The sequence below is a fragment of the Anguilla anguilla genome, chromosome 5, assembly GCF_013347855.1.
Source record: "Anguilla anguilla isolate fAngAng1 chromosome 5, fAngAng1.pri, whole genome shotgun sequence".
NCBI lineage: Eukaryota > Metazoa > Chordata > Actinopteri > Anguilliformes > Anguillidae > Anguilla > Anguilla anguilla.
The window spans coordinates 31,227,335-31,241,409 of NC_049205.1; the positions used below are offsets into that span (position 1 = coordinate 31,227,335).

General features: G+C 39.8%; 1 protein-coding gene and 1 long non-coding RNA gene across 6 annotated transcripts; both read left to right on the forward strand.

Annotated features, from left to right (window-relative positions):
* On the forward strand, nucleotides 1-2,049 carry LOC118227327. The gene is made up of 3 exons (XR_004765249.1): nucleotides 1-89; nucleotides 1,332-1,489; nucleotides 1,643-2,049. It is a non-coding gene; the product is annotated as an uncharacterized LOC118227327 (long non-coding RNA).
* Nucleotides 2,050-3,735: 1,686 nt separating this feature from the next.
* On the forward strand, nucleotides 3,736-13,844 carry arl14ep (ADP-ribosylation factor-like 14 effector protein). Of its 5 annotated transcripts, XM_035417926.1 has the most exons (5): nucleotides 3,736-4,006; nucleotides 4,611-4,818; nucleotides 5,125-5,295; nucleotides 11,723-11,844; nucleotides 13,222-13,844. In XM_035417926.1, exons 1-5 carry the CDS (start codon nucleotides 3,936-3,938, stop codon nucleotides 13,448-13,450), a joined length of 801 nt encoding a protein of 266 aa, XP_035273817.1. In that variant the 5' UTR covers nucleotides 3,736-3,935; the 3' UTR covers nucleotides 13,451-13,844. The 5 variants fall into 5 exon arrangements, with proteins under 5 accessions (XP_035273817.1, XP_035273821.1, XP_035273820.1 ...); XM_035417930.1 differs by lacking the exons at nucleotides 3,736-4,006; nucleotides 4,611-4,818 and adding an exon at nucleotides 9,530-10,001 and having other exon boundaries at nucleotides 5,186-5,295; XM_035417929.1 differs by lacking the exons at nucleotides 3,736-4,006; nucleotides 4,611-4,818; nucleotides 5,125-5,295 and adding exons at nucleotides 5,302-9,028; nucleotides 9,511-10,001.
* Nucleotides 13,845-14,075: the final 231 nt, after the last annotated feature.

Sequence of the window (14,075 nt, forward strand, 5' to 3'; positions counted from 1 at the left end):
AGGGAACACAGACACAGAGACAGTACTGGGGAGACAAGTGACCGGGAATACAGACTACAACAACTGAGGCATAGATAGGCTATATTCAGGTAAAATCTGAGCTATATTGTGGTTACCCAAAGCCCCTTTCACAGGCATCTTAACCCGGAAATGTTCTGGCAATATCTCTTACATCTCTGCCAAACTATTCAGTATCTGGCTCTCTTAAAAATGAACTAAGGTAAAATTAAGTTTAACTGTCCTGCATTGCTTTGGGTAGACATTCTGCCTTGCCTAATCTATCTGGAAAATCTGAATTTTCCACCTCTGTTGATTATTGACTCCAGGCGTAATAATAACATCATGTTAACTGATGGCATAATTTCTGACCTCCAGTCCCCAATCTAAATTTTCCAACTCAAGACTTACTTAAGTATTTATCAGTTCCTCCTAAAATTGGACTCAAGATTGGATGCAAGTGTTAATATTTATCTGTAATATAGAAACAATTTTGTATTTTAGAAATATTATTTTCTATATAATTGTATTTTTTTGAGTTTACCTAAATTAACACAATGTCCTTGATGTCCACTAGTCCACCAACGTGTTCTTAAATTGAAAATACACATAGTTCCATTGATTTGTAATTCAAAATTAATGGCAACTGTTCATTGAATCCTTGCCTAAATTATTATCCTGTCTAGACCCAATTCAAGTTGTAATTTTGACTGATTTTTTTCATCTCATTGCATTGAGTAATTAAATGTGGATTCCTCTAAGTCCTGTTTGACACTGGTCATTCATTTCAGTAATGTGTATTTGCCTGTGTTACATTTGCATGCACAGAAATATTAAATTATCATCATTAACTCCACAGCCTGGTCTTGCACACCCCAGGGATCTATGGTTCCACTATGTGGCCTGGATAGCTTTCATATGCATTAACAATACTAATTTGTTGTTAATGATTACGAATGTAACTATATCTATACTGTCATCTGAGTGGTCACTCATTCTTCCTTATTTAATTGAAAATTGCATTAAATATTGTTTATGGTGGAGTGTTATAACTGGAGCTTTTACCGGTTGTCAGATCATTTAAATGGTTTATGTGCAGTTAAATGTGAACCCTCCTACCTATGGGCTGGTGTAGAGGCAAGACTTTGTTCTAGTCCAAACATCAGGATACTACTCATGGTCTTAAATCAAAACCTTTGCAGGTGAATCAGGGTTGGGCAGGTTGAGCTGGGATAGAAAGAACACCTGCACCCACACCAACAGTTCTCCGATAAGCCTGAACACATTTGAGTTAAATAAATCTTTTCTCTGGGTTTCTCTTTCTCTCATCCCAGAGGGTGTGCTATGGGGAAATGATACACTGTTGCTCCAGTGGCTACACCTGTGACCTCCATCACCAGGTCCTGTTACAAATCAGGAGAGCTCCGCTGGGACACTGGCGTGCCCTCTTCAGGAAGAGATGTCCTTCAATTCGCTTGTGATGCTGAGCCAAGTCTGTTAAAATGAATACTTTTCTATACAATGATACTTTAGCACTCATTTTAAAATGCATGTAGCAGGCTTGTTTGATGCATTGAATTTGATTACAGTGACTGCACTATTTAAATGAAATTGCATCTCTAATTCAGATTCCTCTATATCCTAGGTCTTCAAAAGGGGGTCCACAGACGTAGCAGCCTCCCCCATCCATGATAAAAACCTTCCCTCTGTTGGCCTGTGGTCTTCTGCCCCAATCTGCATGTATAGTCGATTCTACTCTGTTTTTCCACCTTACAGAAGTTGTGGAGGCCAGCTGTCCTCATAATTTAGGTCTGCATCAATTACATTTGGTTAAGTGAAAGATGGAAGTAGCAAATCAGTTGTCACAGGGGTTCAGTAAAGTGAATCTGATATTTCTTAGAAAATGACTTTGCACTATTAAAAACTTATGCATAAAGATCTTAGCCATTTTCCATCCTCAGAACTGTAATAAGTTGGTATGTTAGGTTTGTATGTGTGCTTGCAGACCAGATGAAGTAGCATCAAAAGTCGCTTTTCCACCACATGCAGTGGCGTCACTAGGGTTGGTGACATCTGGTGCTCCCCGCACCCCCCTAGTGACGCCTCTGACCGCATGGTACCGGCTCAACTCGACTCAACTCTAATTTTTGGTTTTCCATTGGGCAAAAGTTGTGGATAGTACCTGGTACCTGGTATTTTTTTTGGTATCACCTCCGTCGAGGTTCCAAGTGAGCTGAGGCGATACCAAAAGGTGAAGTGAAAACACTGCAGACCACTGATTGGCCAGAGAGAATCGTCTCGTCGTCTGAGCTCTGATGTAGGATTTCCCAAACTCTCCTGTTTTTTTCAGCAGTCTTGTCTTGCTGCCTTCAGCCTCTTCTGAAACAAAATTTGTCTCCTTGCTGTGACAAACAGCCACATGCAAAGAAGAACACCATCCCTTCAATATCCTCCATTGTTCCCGTGTGTGTCGCGTTAAAGATGACGTTATGGCAGTTTCATGCGGAGTCCCTATGACGACCAGCTACATTGACTGGGGTACTATCTGTAGTGGAAAACTTTTGATGACAATTCCTTCGCATCGCAGAGGCCATGCTGGTAGATTGCAGTGTCATTTTAAAAATGTGTCTAATTCTTTCTATTTTCATCCCATTTTCCCACGGATTCTGCCTGACAGAAATGCCCAACATTACGTGATAGCATCACGATAACTTGTATTTTAAATGGGGCAGAGCAGTTGTGGTGACAATAAATCGGGTCCATTTTAGGCGGGGAATTTCACTTTAAATATCCAATGGAAAATGGTGTGAATATAAAAGCTGGGATTTTGTCCAGATATGATTGGTGTAATGATTTTACTTTTATGTCAATGTAGATTTCTATGAAATTTGATTTATATTTGTACGTGATAGTAACAAACTTTGCCAATGCAATTGACGCAGGGCAATTGTGGTGGTGACACAATCTCGTCCATTTTAGGTTTTGCTTTCCATATCCAATGGACAATGGTGTTTTAAATCTAAACTGCAATTTTCTTTGTCCACAAATGAACCAATACTACCAGCCTATAGTTGTAGCTATTTGATTTTAAAGCCATTACAGGCACATTACATATTAGAAATAGAAACTACACATGGTACTGGGAAACTGCGTGCAGCCATTGTCCAACAATTTTTTCCTATTTGTTTGGGTACCACATTATTTCATGTCACTTAGCCCTATGTTTGGTTGTTTTTTTTTTATTTAATTTTTTTTATTTTACCACCTGAAGAGAATGTGGTCATTCAAAGTTTATGTGTTACAAGATAGAGTAGCAATGTGGAAATAACAATGTAGTCAAAATAATATTGGGGAATCATATCAGCATCTTAGAATATTAATTTAAGAGCAATTTATTCATTTATTTGTCACGATTCATCATCAAGAGCAATGGACACAACAAGAACATGAGGTATTATTAATGAGGTTGATAGCAATAATATCAAAATAAAAATATAATCATAACAATCATGGCACGGAAGGCGGTTTCATTAAATCATCCTCCTGGGTGGAACGCTCAACGCATCTCTGACGCGTCGGTTCGGTGTAAGCAGCACGCACATTGTGACGTAAAAAAACATGCGGATCAAATGGGCGTATTCATGTAGAACGTTTGCAGTAAACAAACGTATCGCTTTTTCCGGTTTCACATAACTTAGCCCGTAGAGCTCAACTATTGGCCCCTTCCGCTCTCTCAAATTCCTATTCGCCCTTGTGAAGACATCGCCCTTCAACTTTACATACAGCTCAGTGGTCGGCCTGTGTGGAGAATGGAGAGTAGGACTCCGCCTCTCGGTTTTTGTACGACTTGGTGTGCATGTTGCCATTTTGTAACGTTAGAAGCAAGACGGAACGCAGCGACATATTTTTTTCTGTCGGTTCTATTTTGATTTTTCGTCATGCCAGTTTCCTGTGCTGCTACAGGGTGTACAAATCGATTCATAAAAGGGTCAGAGATACGGTTCTACAGGTACGATTAAGATTGTTTTTTTATACCCCAATAGGAGGTGAAGCGCTAGGTTGCTATCTTTGTTTTTTCCTGTCTTCCTAGCCTGAAGTGCTTTCGTTTGTCTGCGCAAACTCAGTGCCAGCACGTGCTGCGCTGTCCTGAAGCAGTATTATTTTGAAGTAAACCAGGTTATGTTGCACCGGAAGGTTATACATTTGCAGAGTAATAGTTGGCGGCTTGTCTGTATTTATTCTTGTCTTGTATATTGGCATTACCGCATCATTATTATCAGTACTGCCACTTCCATTATTTGCGTTTTGCGTATACCCCTCACCATTATTAGTCGCTAGCTAGAAGCATTTAACAAAGACAGCAGGCGAGCCAGCTTGCCGTATGAAAATGATGGGTAAAAAATGGTATTAGCCTAAAATGGGGTATTAATCTGTTGCAGAGATGATTCTGACAAATTGTGTAGACTGCACAACGATGTGTGTGTGTGTATGTTAGCTTCGCAGTGATCAAAGATCCAAGATTACATACATGAATAACTGCGGTCTGAACTAAATCTCCATACACTGGCATTCGGTTTTTTTAAATTTAACCCATTAACCTTTTGTCTCTGCAGGTTTCCAATCAGTAAGCCTCAGCTTGCCTCTCAATGGGTGCAGAGTCTGGGTCGGAAGGGCTTCATACCAACACCAAATTCATGTCTCTGTTCAGAACACTTTGAAGCAGACTGTTTTCGAGACTACAATGGAAGACAGTTTTTGAGAGAAGATGCTGTACCCACTATTTTCACAACCATCCAAAGCCCTGGCCCAGACACACAGAAGGTAAAAATAATTAGGCTATTTAAATAGAAAATGTAATAATAATAATCAAATAATAATAATAATATTCAATGCATAGGTTGTGGTGGCAAGTTTTTACTTTTTTGACAGACTTCAAAACTGTAAGAAACTATATGAGGGAAAATGAATCTTTCTGTCTTACAGTAGGCTGTAGGCAAAGTAAAAATTGAAAACTGTATCCAAAACTAGGCCTTTGATTAAGTTTCAAACTGTCGATATGCAGTAGATGGCATGAATCATGCATTAAGTGATTTATTTCAGTAAATGGTCCATTGTATTATCTTACAGATAGAATTACGAAGAAATCGTGGAGGGATTGTAACTAAAGATGCTAATAAAGTTCCAGCCAACCAGTTCAACAGTTTGTCAGAGAAGGACAAGCTACGAGAGAGGGAGAAAGCAAAACTACGAGCAGGGGAAAAACAGCAAAAATTAAAGGAGGGAGCTGCCTCCTTTAAGGTAAGAAGCTACAAATTAATTTTAATGCTGCACATTCTTGTTATATGCAACTTGTATTCCTTGACAAGTGTGGAAACTATTCGAATGAAGCTAACCCAGATCCATAAACATTTTGAGTGCTTATAATTGGGGCCATCAGTTCTGTCTCCTCTTGTTTAGTCACATGGTACTTCAGTCCTTCGCCAGCTAGATGTGGCAATAGCCTCTGTCAAGCCCCTTCTCAAACAATTATCCCATTTGCACCACTTCAATAATCTAAGTTCATAAATTGCCACTAATTCAGCTCAGATGATGATCGACAGTGATATTTACAGGCGACACTTACATGTGAAATTCAGTTTGATTACGTACTGCTAGGGGTGCACCTAGTGGTAAGTATGAATTTTTGGCTGGACCGCAACAGCGGGGCCAGCCCTACAAACACGAATGTCTGTGACTGACTGAGTGATGAAGTTGCACCATTGGTCGGCCGTGTTATGAAGTTACACCATTGGTCGGCCGTGTTATGAAGTTACACCATTGGTCGGCCGGAGAGGTCCAGCCATATACTAGGTTTTGACCTGGTCTTGTTATGGCTGATTCCAGTTGCCAGCTTTTTAAAGCCAAATCAGCATATTTTTTAAAGTGTGTTTTGACGGCTTCACACCATGATCTGAGGCCAGCGCTTTATCTTAGAATACGTTTCAGTGCAACGATGGACAAAATGACGTGCTGCGGTTGCTGCAGAAGAGTCAGTTTTTCTAGTAAGCTCCTCAAAAGGTGCAAGTAGAGTCTACGAGTTTTACCTATAACGTGGATTATCTTTATAAGATAATGTTGAAAATCCAAATCCTGAGCATGTTGCACTAGCTAATTATTCATCAGACTATTACGAGTATGTTGCCAAGGCTCTTCACTTTGATGGCCGACTACATTTATTTGAACCGGAATACACAGATGAAGAGCTAAATTAAATTTGTGCGCACACAGAATGCTGTTGCTTATGGTCAATTCTGCATGCGCAGGATTATTTTTGATTTCTACAAATAAATTTCAACATTCACAGGCATGTTCACTTACCAATAACAGTTTTAGGTAAACTGGGCTAGCTTGAAGGTACATTCAACCTGTAGCCTATCTTGATATGTCCCTATAGATGCCATGGTGAAGCTACTGGCATGGGGGGGGGGGGGGGGCAAAGCTTGACAATGAAGCAGTTACGTAAAATACTACCAGAACTGATAGGATTGATGAAAAATATTATGAAAATAAGACCCAGGTTGAAAAAAACAGACCTTTAATATCCCCTTCACACACATTGTATTGTTTCCAGGCGACTGCTATTTTGGGAAAGAGATAGCAGCAGCATCCCAATGCAGTTGCGCTCATGCTCACATTTCTTAAATCATAAAAACGGAATACAGACCAGCCAAAATAAAAATAAACCTCCCGGTCACTTGATCGCGTGTTATGGAGCGAAAATCGGCCAGTTCCGATCCACGGCTGAACAATCAGTGCACCCCCACTTACTACCATGGACAGTATTTAAGCGTCATTAAAAGTACTGTTGCATATTAGCAGTGTTCTAAAGTTTTAGAAGTTATGGTTTACCAGTTCATCATACATCAACTGACTTGGACTACTTGTATATTTCTAATACACATAAATATTTTTAAAAATAGCAAGAAAAAAGTAGTATCTGTATCAGTTATTTCAGTAACAACCAGTAGGCTACCAAATCCATGAAACCAAGTTTAAAAAGTAATCTGTCAAAGTAGTTCACAGCACTTTGACCACTGCAACAATAAAAACTAATTATTGAAAATGGTATCTTTTTCTCTCTATGTGATGCATGGCTAAATGTGTCAGAAATTTGCTGCAGATTATAATGTACAAAGTATGTTATGCCATACAATATTTTTGTGTATTTTTGTTTTGGCTTGTTACCTACTAATAGCTATTCTGCATTGTACATCTATGTTTTCAAAAGCAGGCTTGTGGGTTTGGTTTGATTATTGTGAAACAAATAAAATACATTTTTCTCATAGAGCACCTTTAATTACATAGCCATATCAAAGTGTTTTAAAATGGGCAAAAATAAGAATGACCAAATCAGAACACAAGATTACTGAAGTTAAGGCAAGCAATATTTACAGAATAAAAAGGCAACGTAAAAAGATTGCGCATAGTGGTCCTTGTATAAGGTCCTTGATAAAGGCGTGGATGATTTCCTGTGCTTCTAATTGGTTGAATAAGGGTTAACTTATCTAGAAATGTTTTTTTTTTTAAGGTAAAGTTGGATTTGCTCAGGGAGGTATTAGCTGTGGTGGAGACAATGGCTTTGTCCGGTCCCTCTCACCCCACAATAGGTTAAAAAAAAATAATGGTTGTTGATATGAGCAATTTTTAAGCTTGTAGTTCAAATTTGGTAAAAAATCTAAGCTACTCGGCTGTTAAAGATTAAATACCGGTGAACTGTCTAAACCGTTTTTTAAACCAGTGTTTGTGTTTACATTGACTTATGTGTAAGATGCACGTTTAACTGATAGCCTAAACTAACAACTGGTTCATGTAAAATCCCCCACCTTTGACAAAACACTGACGACCCTGTGCTACCGTTAGTTTTTGATACCTAACATATTCTGTATATCAGGTGCTGTTTCGGAACAATAGCTGTAGATGCGCCGCCTGGAAAGTGCTTTATAAAGCAGAGCTACCGTTAGGTTGAGGTAAGGAGTTTCTCCCCTGCCGTCGCTGTGGCCCATTATGATAGAGGGGGAGTTCAGATGTTCCGCGCAGCTGCCGCCATTGTTAGCATACATCTTAGCAAAGTGTAACTGGGCAAGGAAGCTGAGGTGAGGTGTAAGATAGAAGGGATATTACGCGAACGTTGCTTACCGGAGCATACAAGAAAAACGTTTTTGGTTTGGCTTGATTACAATGAACTGGAACGACACTTTCCCTGAGTTTTTTCCTGTTAGTAAGATAGCAGCGAACTTGGCTAGTAGTTTGCCATATATCTTTGTTGTGCATTCGCTGGGGTTTTTGCACCAATTTAAATGGTTTGACTACCCATTGTGAACGGTGACTTTAGCTGAGGACGTTATGATTAGACGGACGAGTGTTACGTGTTCGTAGTAGCAGCTAGGAGATGCAAGTTTTCGTACATATTACGATAAGAGGCTGGACACATCCAATATCCCTTTGTTTCATAACATTGGTATCCCCTTCTGATACGGTGCGTGGACTTGCAAGTTAGCTAGTTTCGTTACTTAGCCAACCATCCGGCTGGTTAGCCCCAGTTGAGGGATTTGAGAAAAGTAACGTTAGCACTACAGCACTGTAGTACAGGTTGTATTTTTATTTGACACACCTCGCTTGCTGCCATACTTTTTCTAACGGGCTTATTTATTTCTTTGAGTCTGAGTCAGTGTTGCCCATTGTAGTTGGTGTGCAAACAGATAAATAGGCCCCTCGTTTGCAGGTCAGTTTTAAACAGGTAAAGTCTTTCTGCTCAATAAATTCCCGCGATTAAAAAAAAAAAAAAAAATCGTGCGCCTTGTGCGGTCATTCTTTTACTTTGATAGCTAGATCTAACCTCACTCAGGCTGAAAGAATCGACTGTCCCGACCCCTCTGTACTAGCTACACCCGCTGAATGGCACGAAATCTTCGAACCTTCAGTGTTTCTCGTTTGAACTTTAGTTACTAAGTGCTCAACTTTTGTAAACCTACCAACAAATCGATGGAAAACAGTTAAGTTTCTTTTTAAATTCTAGTTTGGTGTTTGTATCTGTCGTAGTTGGCTGCTTATCATTTAGCTAGTTACCCACCTTGCTGTTTTGGGATTACAAGGCAGAGAGTGACATACTAGTATACCTGCGAAAATACCATTCGCAAATTCTACTTGCGTTCATTTTTAGTAACTTTATTTGACACGATCATTTTTGTTGCGTGGATTTACTTTTTTCTTTAGGGTTATTCCTTCTCCATTCCTTGTTTATTTGTACTTTTCTAATTTAAAACGGCTGTTCAGGAAATAGCCAAAATATTGCTCCATTATTACTACATTGGTACTTCTCTTTTTAAATATGCTAAGCACTTGTCCGTGTGCTCTTTATAAAAAAGTAATTCTATTTTAAGACCATCTTTCAAATTTTATGATTGATTGATCTATTGATGGATTATTTTTTAAACAAATAATCTTTAACTGGATATTACTGATCGATGTGATCAGACTTTATGCATTTTCTTAGCTCTATTTGAAGTGCAGCTTGTAGGCTATAGGGAGACATCATGGAAACCAACCCCTGCACGGTGGGAGAGCACCTGCAGATGACTCTGGACTGCCACAAGACCACCATCTGCCGGCAGACCGGGCTACGGCAGCTGGGTGAGCTTGGCGAGAGCGATGCGCTCCTGCTCCAGCTGCGCACCGGTCTGATGGGCCTGGTGGAGGGCGACACGGTGTGTCTGCATCACGAGAAGGTCTTCGTAGAGCGTTACGAGCACACGCAGCGGACCTGCTGCGATCCATTCAACAACCACAAGAAGGCCATCCGGAAGGGCCTGCGGCCCATCGACCTGGACGAGGCCACCTTCCTAACCGATCGCTTTGCCCTGCAATTTGTGCCCGGCTGGAAGCTTTGCGCCCGGTGCGCTCAACTGCTCAACGGATACGCCGATGTGGACGTTGATTTGCGTCAGAGGCGGCAGCGGGATAGGGAAGTATGTATATTTGGCAGAGTGGGGGAGTGGTCAGTGCTGCTTTACCTCGTGACAGGTCACTATCGGAATAGTGCATTTAACAACAAAAAAACCTTTTGTGTAAATTGGCTCTAGGATTACTATACTCATTCTTATTACTCAATGGTATTAATGCTGTGATTTTACACATTACGTTCCATAAAATGTACACCGATATTGAACTACCTTTATTAAAGAATGAAATGATTATGATAAAAAAGTAAATATTTTCTTGCTTGTTCTTTTCAGTTTGGTCTTAATTTTGATTTTGTAAGGAACATTTGCCTTTTAAGATCAAGTAGTTATCTTTTTTAAATGAACAACATCAGCCTTTGTGCCACTATATGCTTATGTTTCCTTATGTGCATTATAGTCTTGTACAGGTTTTCTGTAAAGTAAAAAAAAACTGATATTAAACTTGCTTTGATTATGCTAAAGAAAGAGAGGGTGCATGTTATGCTTAGTTTCTACAAAGGAAAATACTAAAATTGTGCTTTGGTTTTTAAGACTTGAATGTCACCAGTCAGGTATTGCCCTATTTTTGGGCTTGTCTAGTCGATCACTTCGGAGTAGGGATGATGATTTTCAGTTATTTCACGGATCGTGTTACTGCATATTGTGCTTGATTCCGAATCGATTGCTAGTATGGGGAAGAATCTATTTTTAGACCGCATCTTGGCCAGGCGGCACCACTCGTTTAGAAGATACGTTTACGCATAGCAATGCACATCGATACCTATCATAATAATCATAACACCCATCATAAGTGTTTTATCATAATAAAGTTTAATGCTTAGCCCCTTTTGTAAAGAACAGAGTCAGGGTCCGTTTTATTCTCAACTCACAAATATTGGGTGTCCAAAAAATCAATACACAACAGCTTTGCTAAATACTCAATTGTGTTTGGCTGGGATATCTTTATTATTTTCACATATACGCCCGGCTGTGAATTAGCACCTGCAAAAGTTCAATTACCATTCTAAATTAATGTCTGACTCAGTAAATAAAAGGAATTTGTATGAGTAAACGGTAACAATATCATACTTGCAACAGTGTCAGCTTGATGTCCATGAATGACTGCATAGAGTGTCCGGTCTATTTATAGCCTGGCTATGTTTATGGTTTGCCTCTGTTTTAAATGTAATTGCTACCTGGCTATCTGTACTGACAAACATGCTGTGAGATCATTTTGGCTTAAAACCAAAGCAAATTATAATATAAGGTAACTCAGTTGTACTGGAAAGACACGTTTGTTGCTAAGTGGTATATGGTATGGGATATTTGCTGGAATACTTGAGTAGCATTTCCATTGCAATGGAATCACGTATTTTGAGACATGTTTTCATTACAGTTGACAGAGGTAGTAAATTCACCTCAGGCAATTTCCCTCATCACAGTGCATTCAAACTGGGTAATGCTCAGCCCCATGGACATGTTTTGCCCCTTGCTTTTTTCTGTTCATATTAGGTCAAGAAATGTCCTCTGACTTAATGTGTTTCTTTTTTTAACATTCTGTGTGATAACTTAATAAATGAAGATCCAACACATAGGTGTACATACATAGACTTTTTTGAGAAAATAAAAAGATTGAGTAGGCACGTACCTGACGAGCAATCGATCAATCCATTACTCATACCCATCCCTGCTTCAGAGATTGGCGTTTTGGTCATTTATTATCCACTAAAGATTTTTATGTGTTGCAGGGAAAGACAGCAAAAGCTTTGAAATCACTAGAATTTGCCAATCCTGGCCGCCAAACGGATTTTGCTTATGAAAGTAACCGGAGAGACAAGAGGCGAGCGGCCAAGCTGTCCTCAAATGACAGGTAAGACGCTGCGACCATTTCACAGTAGTGTACTTTATTTAAGTCCAAAAAATGGGAAATCGCATCATGGCAGAGCTTGTCTGTTTATGACACTGACTCCAGAGCGGTTCCCCTTACTCACAGTACATGCAGGCTGCATGCTTCATAGGAAATTTTTTCAACCGAAGACAACAATAAATACGGTTTAAAAAAAAAAAAAGCTTATCAGGTGATGTACACACTACCTGTGGAGGCATACAGCAAGTGTAGAAGTTGCTTTGGATTTTGGCTACTTGAAGTATATTTTCTTGGTTTAAACCAATGTGTAGTTGTCCCTATACCAGTCATTGTGAAGCCTGCAGGTTGTCAGAAACTGCTATGTCTGAACTGTCCTTTGTCACACACAAAAACTATCTTGACCTTTTGGAAAAACATATACTTGAAATATGTATTTTAAAAAGAGGATGAACTATCTCTCTAAGTGTATAAAACATGTTACTTGCTTAGCTTTTTCTTTTTGTAAGTAGTCAATCAATTTTTCCTGATATAATAGTTGCAGATTGGATAATTCTTTAATTTACAAAATAAATTTGGCTCCCAATGTGGGGCTGAGCATGGCCAGTTGTGTGCAATCGCAGTCACGTTCACGCGCGTGTGAACCCCACTGCCAGTTCTGGAGAGTGTGGACACCTGCGGTTTTCCTCTGAAGCACATGGTGTCACCAGTCGCTTCTTTTCAATCCACAGTCTACAGCTGAACTCACATTGAGTGGAGTCTCATAAGACAATGTAGTGCATGGTTCCTTTAAAAAAAGTGAAGTCTCACTTGACTTCTTCCTTTGCTGCCCATTTGGTTAAATTGTAATTGACAGTCTGACATTCCCTTATTGGTGTCAAATCAGAAACAAAAATGGTCACTTAGTGGTGTTGCTTAGTTCAAGTTTTGGGAATGTTAAGGACAAGGATGCAGTTGGTGACAAGTAAGTCACATGATCGGTGGCAGAGCTTTATGCAAAAGTCACTCTTAAGGGTTTTTGAACAATGGTGTAAGGACTGTGGCTGTGAGTACCCTTTTTGGGTTCTTTAGTCTCAAAGTCAAGAAGAAAATGTAAACAAGACCATGTCTGCTAGCCAGTACATGGTCTTGAAGCTCAAATATCTTCCAGAGATCCAACCAACCAGCTGTCTTTTGTATTCTTTACAGGGTCATGGGATAGTCATAGTAAATAGATGGATGTGAGAGTGGAGGGAGGAGTATAGATAGGCTTAGACAGGGGTCCCTGTATCTTTGTTTCTGGGGCATGAGGGGAAAGTCCTGTGGTCAGATGTATCTCAGTGTTACTCAGTAGTTACTCAGATGTATCTCCGTGTTACTTTTGACTTTTCCTCCTGTTTTCAGGCAAACCATGGGCGGAAAGAGCAAAGTGTACGATAGCCGAGGCCTGCTTATCGCGAGCGGCCGGGACATGTGCGACTGCCTGGACGTGGACTGCATGGGCTGCTTCTTACCGTGTCCCGAGTGCGGCTCGCGCAAGTGCGGCGTGGAATGCCGCTGCGACCGCAAGTGGCTGTATGAGCAGGTGGAGGTGGAAGGGGGGGAGATCATTCGGAACAAGTATGCTAGCTAAAGCTGACTCCCTACTCCCTGCCTTTCCACCACTGACCCTTCAAAATTTCATTTTATACCTTGCAGTGCATTAAGCAATGTGGGCTCTCAAGTCAATGACTGCTCCTTTTTTTTTTTTTTTTTGTTCAAGAGCCTTCCTGTTCAACCATGAACACTGTTGAGGTGGAGTTATTTCATTTTTTTAGTCTTGCATTTGAATTGTTCTTTTTATTTAAATAGTTCTGGATTAAGAGTAGTTAATAACCCATTCTTCTTTAACGTCTGCTGAGTAACAGAGGGCTGTTCAGTGGCTGTACATCAGGTGGTCCAGCTTCCCTTGTGAATATCATGCTTCAGTTTCTTTGCTTTTATTTAACTAGCATTTTATGTTAATAAAAATTATATTCCCGTTATTACTGTTGGGTTTTTAACTGTTTTATCTCTCCCATAATTCTATTCCTAACCCCCCTATCTCATCTCAAATTAATTGTTAAAAATATGCAAAGTGCAGGTTGTTAAAGAAGTTGTTTCAGACTGAAGGTCGAACCAGGTAATAAATTAAGATATTTGAAGACCGACACCAACCAACATCTGCAAACATAAAGCTCTCAAACCTATTTAGTAACACAGGCTAGATTACTATGTAA

What these genes read in the sequence shown, in the direction of transcription:
- arl14ep (XM_035417926.1), top strand. Translation starts at nt 3,936, where the DNA reads ATGCCAGTTTCCTGTGCTGCTACAGGGTGTACAAATCGATTCATAAAA. An exon ending in CTGGCCCAGACACACAGAAG is followed by an intron (nt 4,819 to 5,124) that starts GTAAAAATAATT and finishes ATTATCTTACAG; the next exon opens with ATAGAATTACGAAGAAATCG. An exon ending in AAGCTGTCCTCAAATGACAG is followed by an intron (nt 11,845 to 13,221) that starts GTAAGACGCTGC and finishes TCCTGTTTTCAG; the next exon opens with GCAAACCATGGGCGGAAAGA.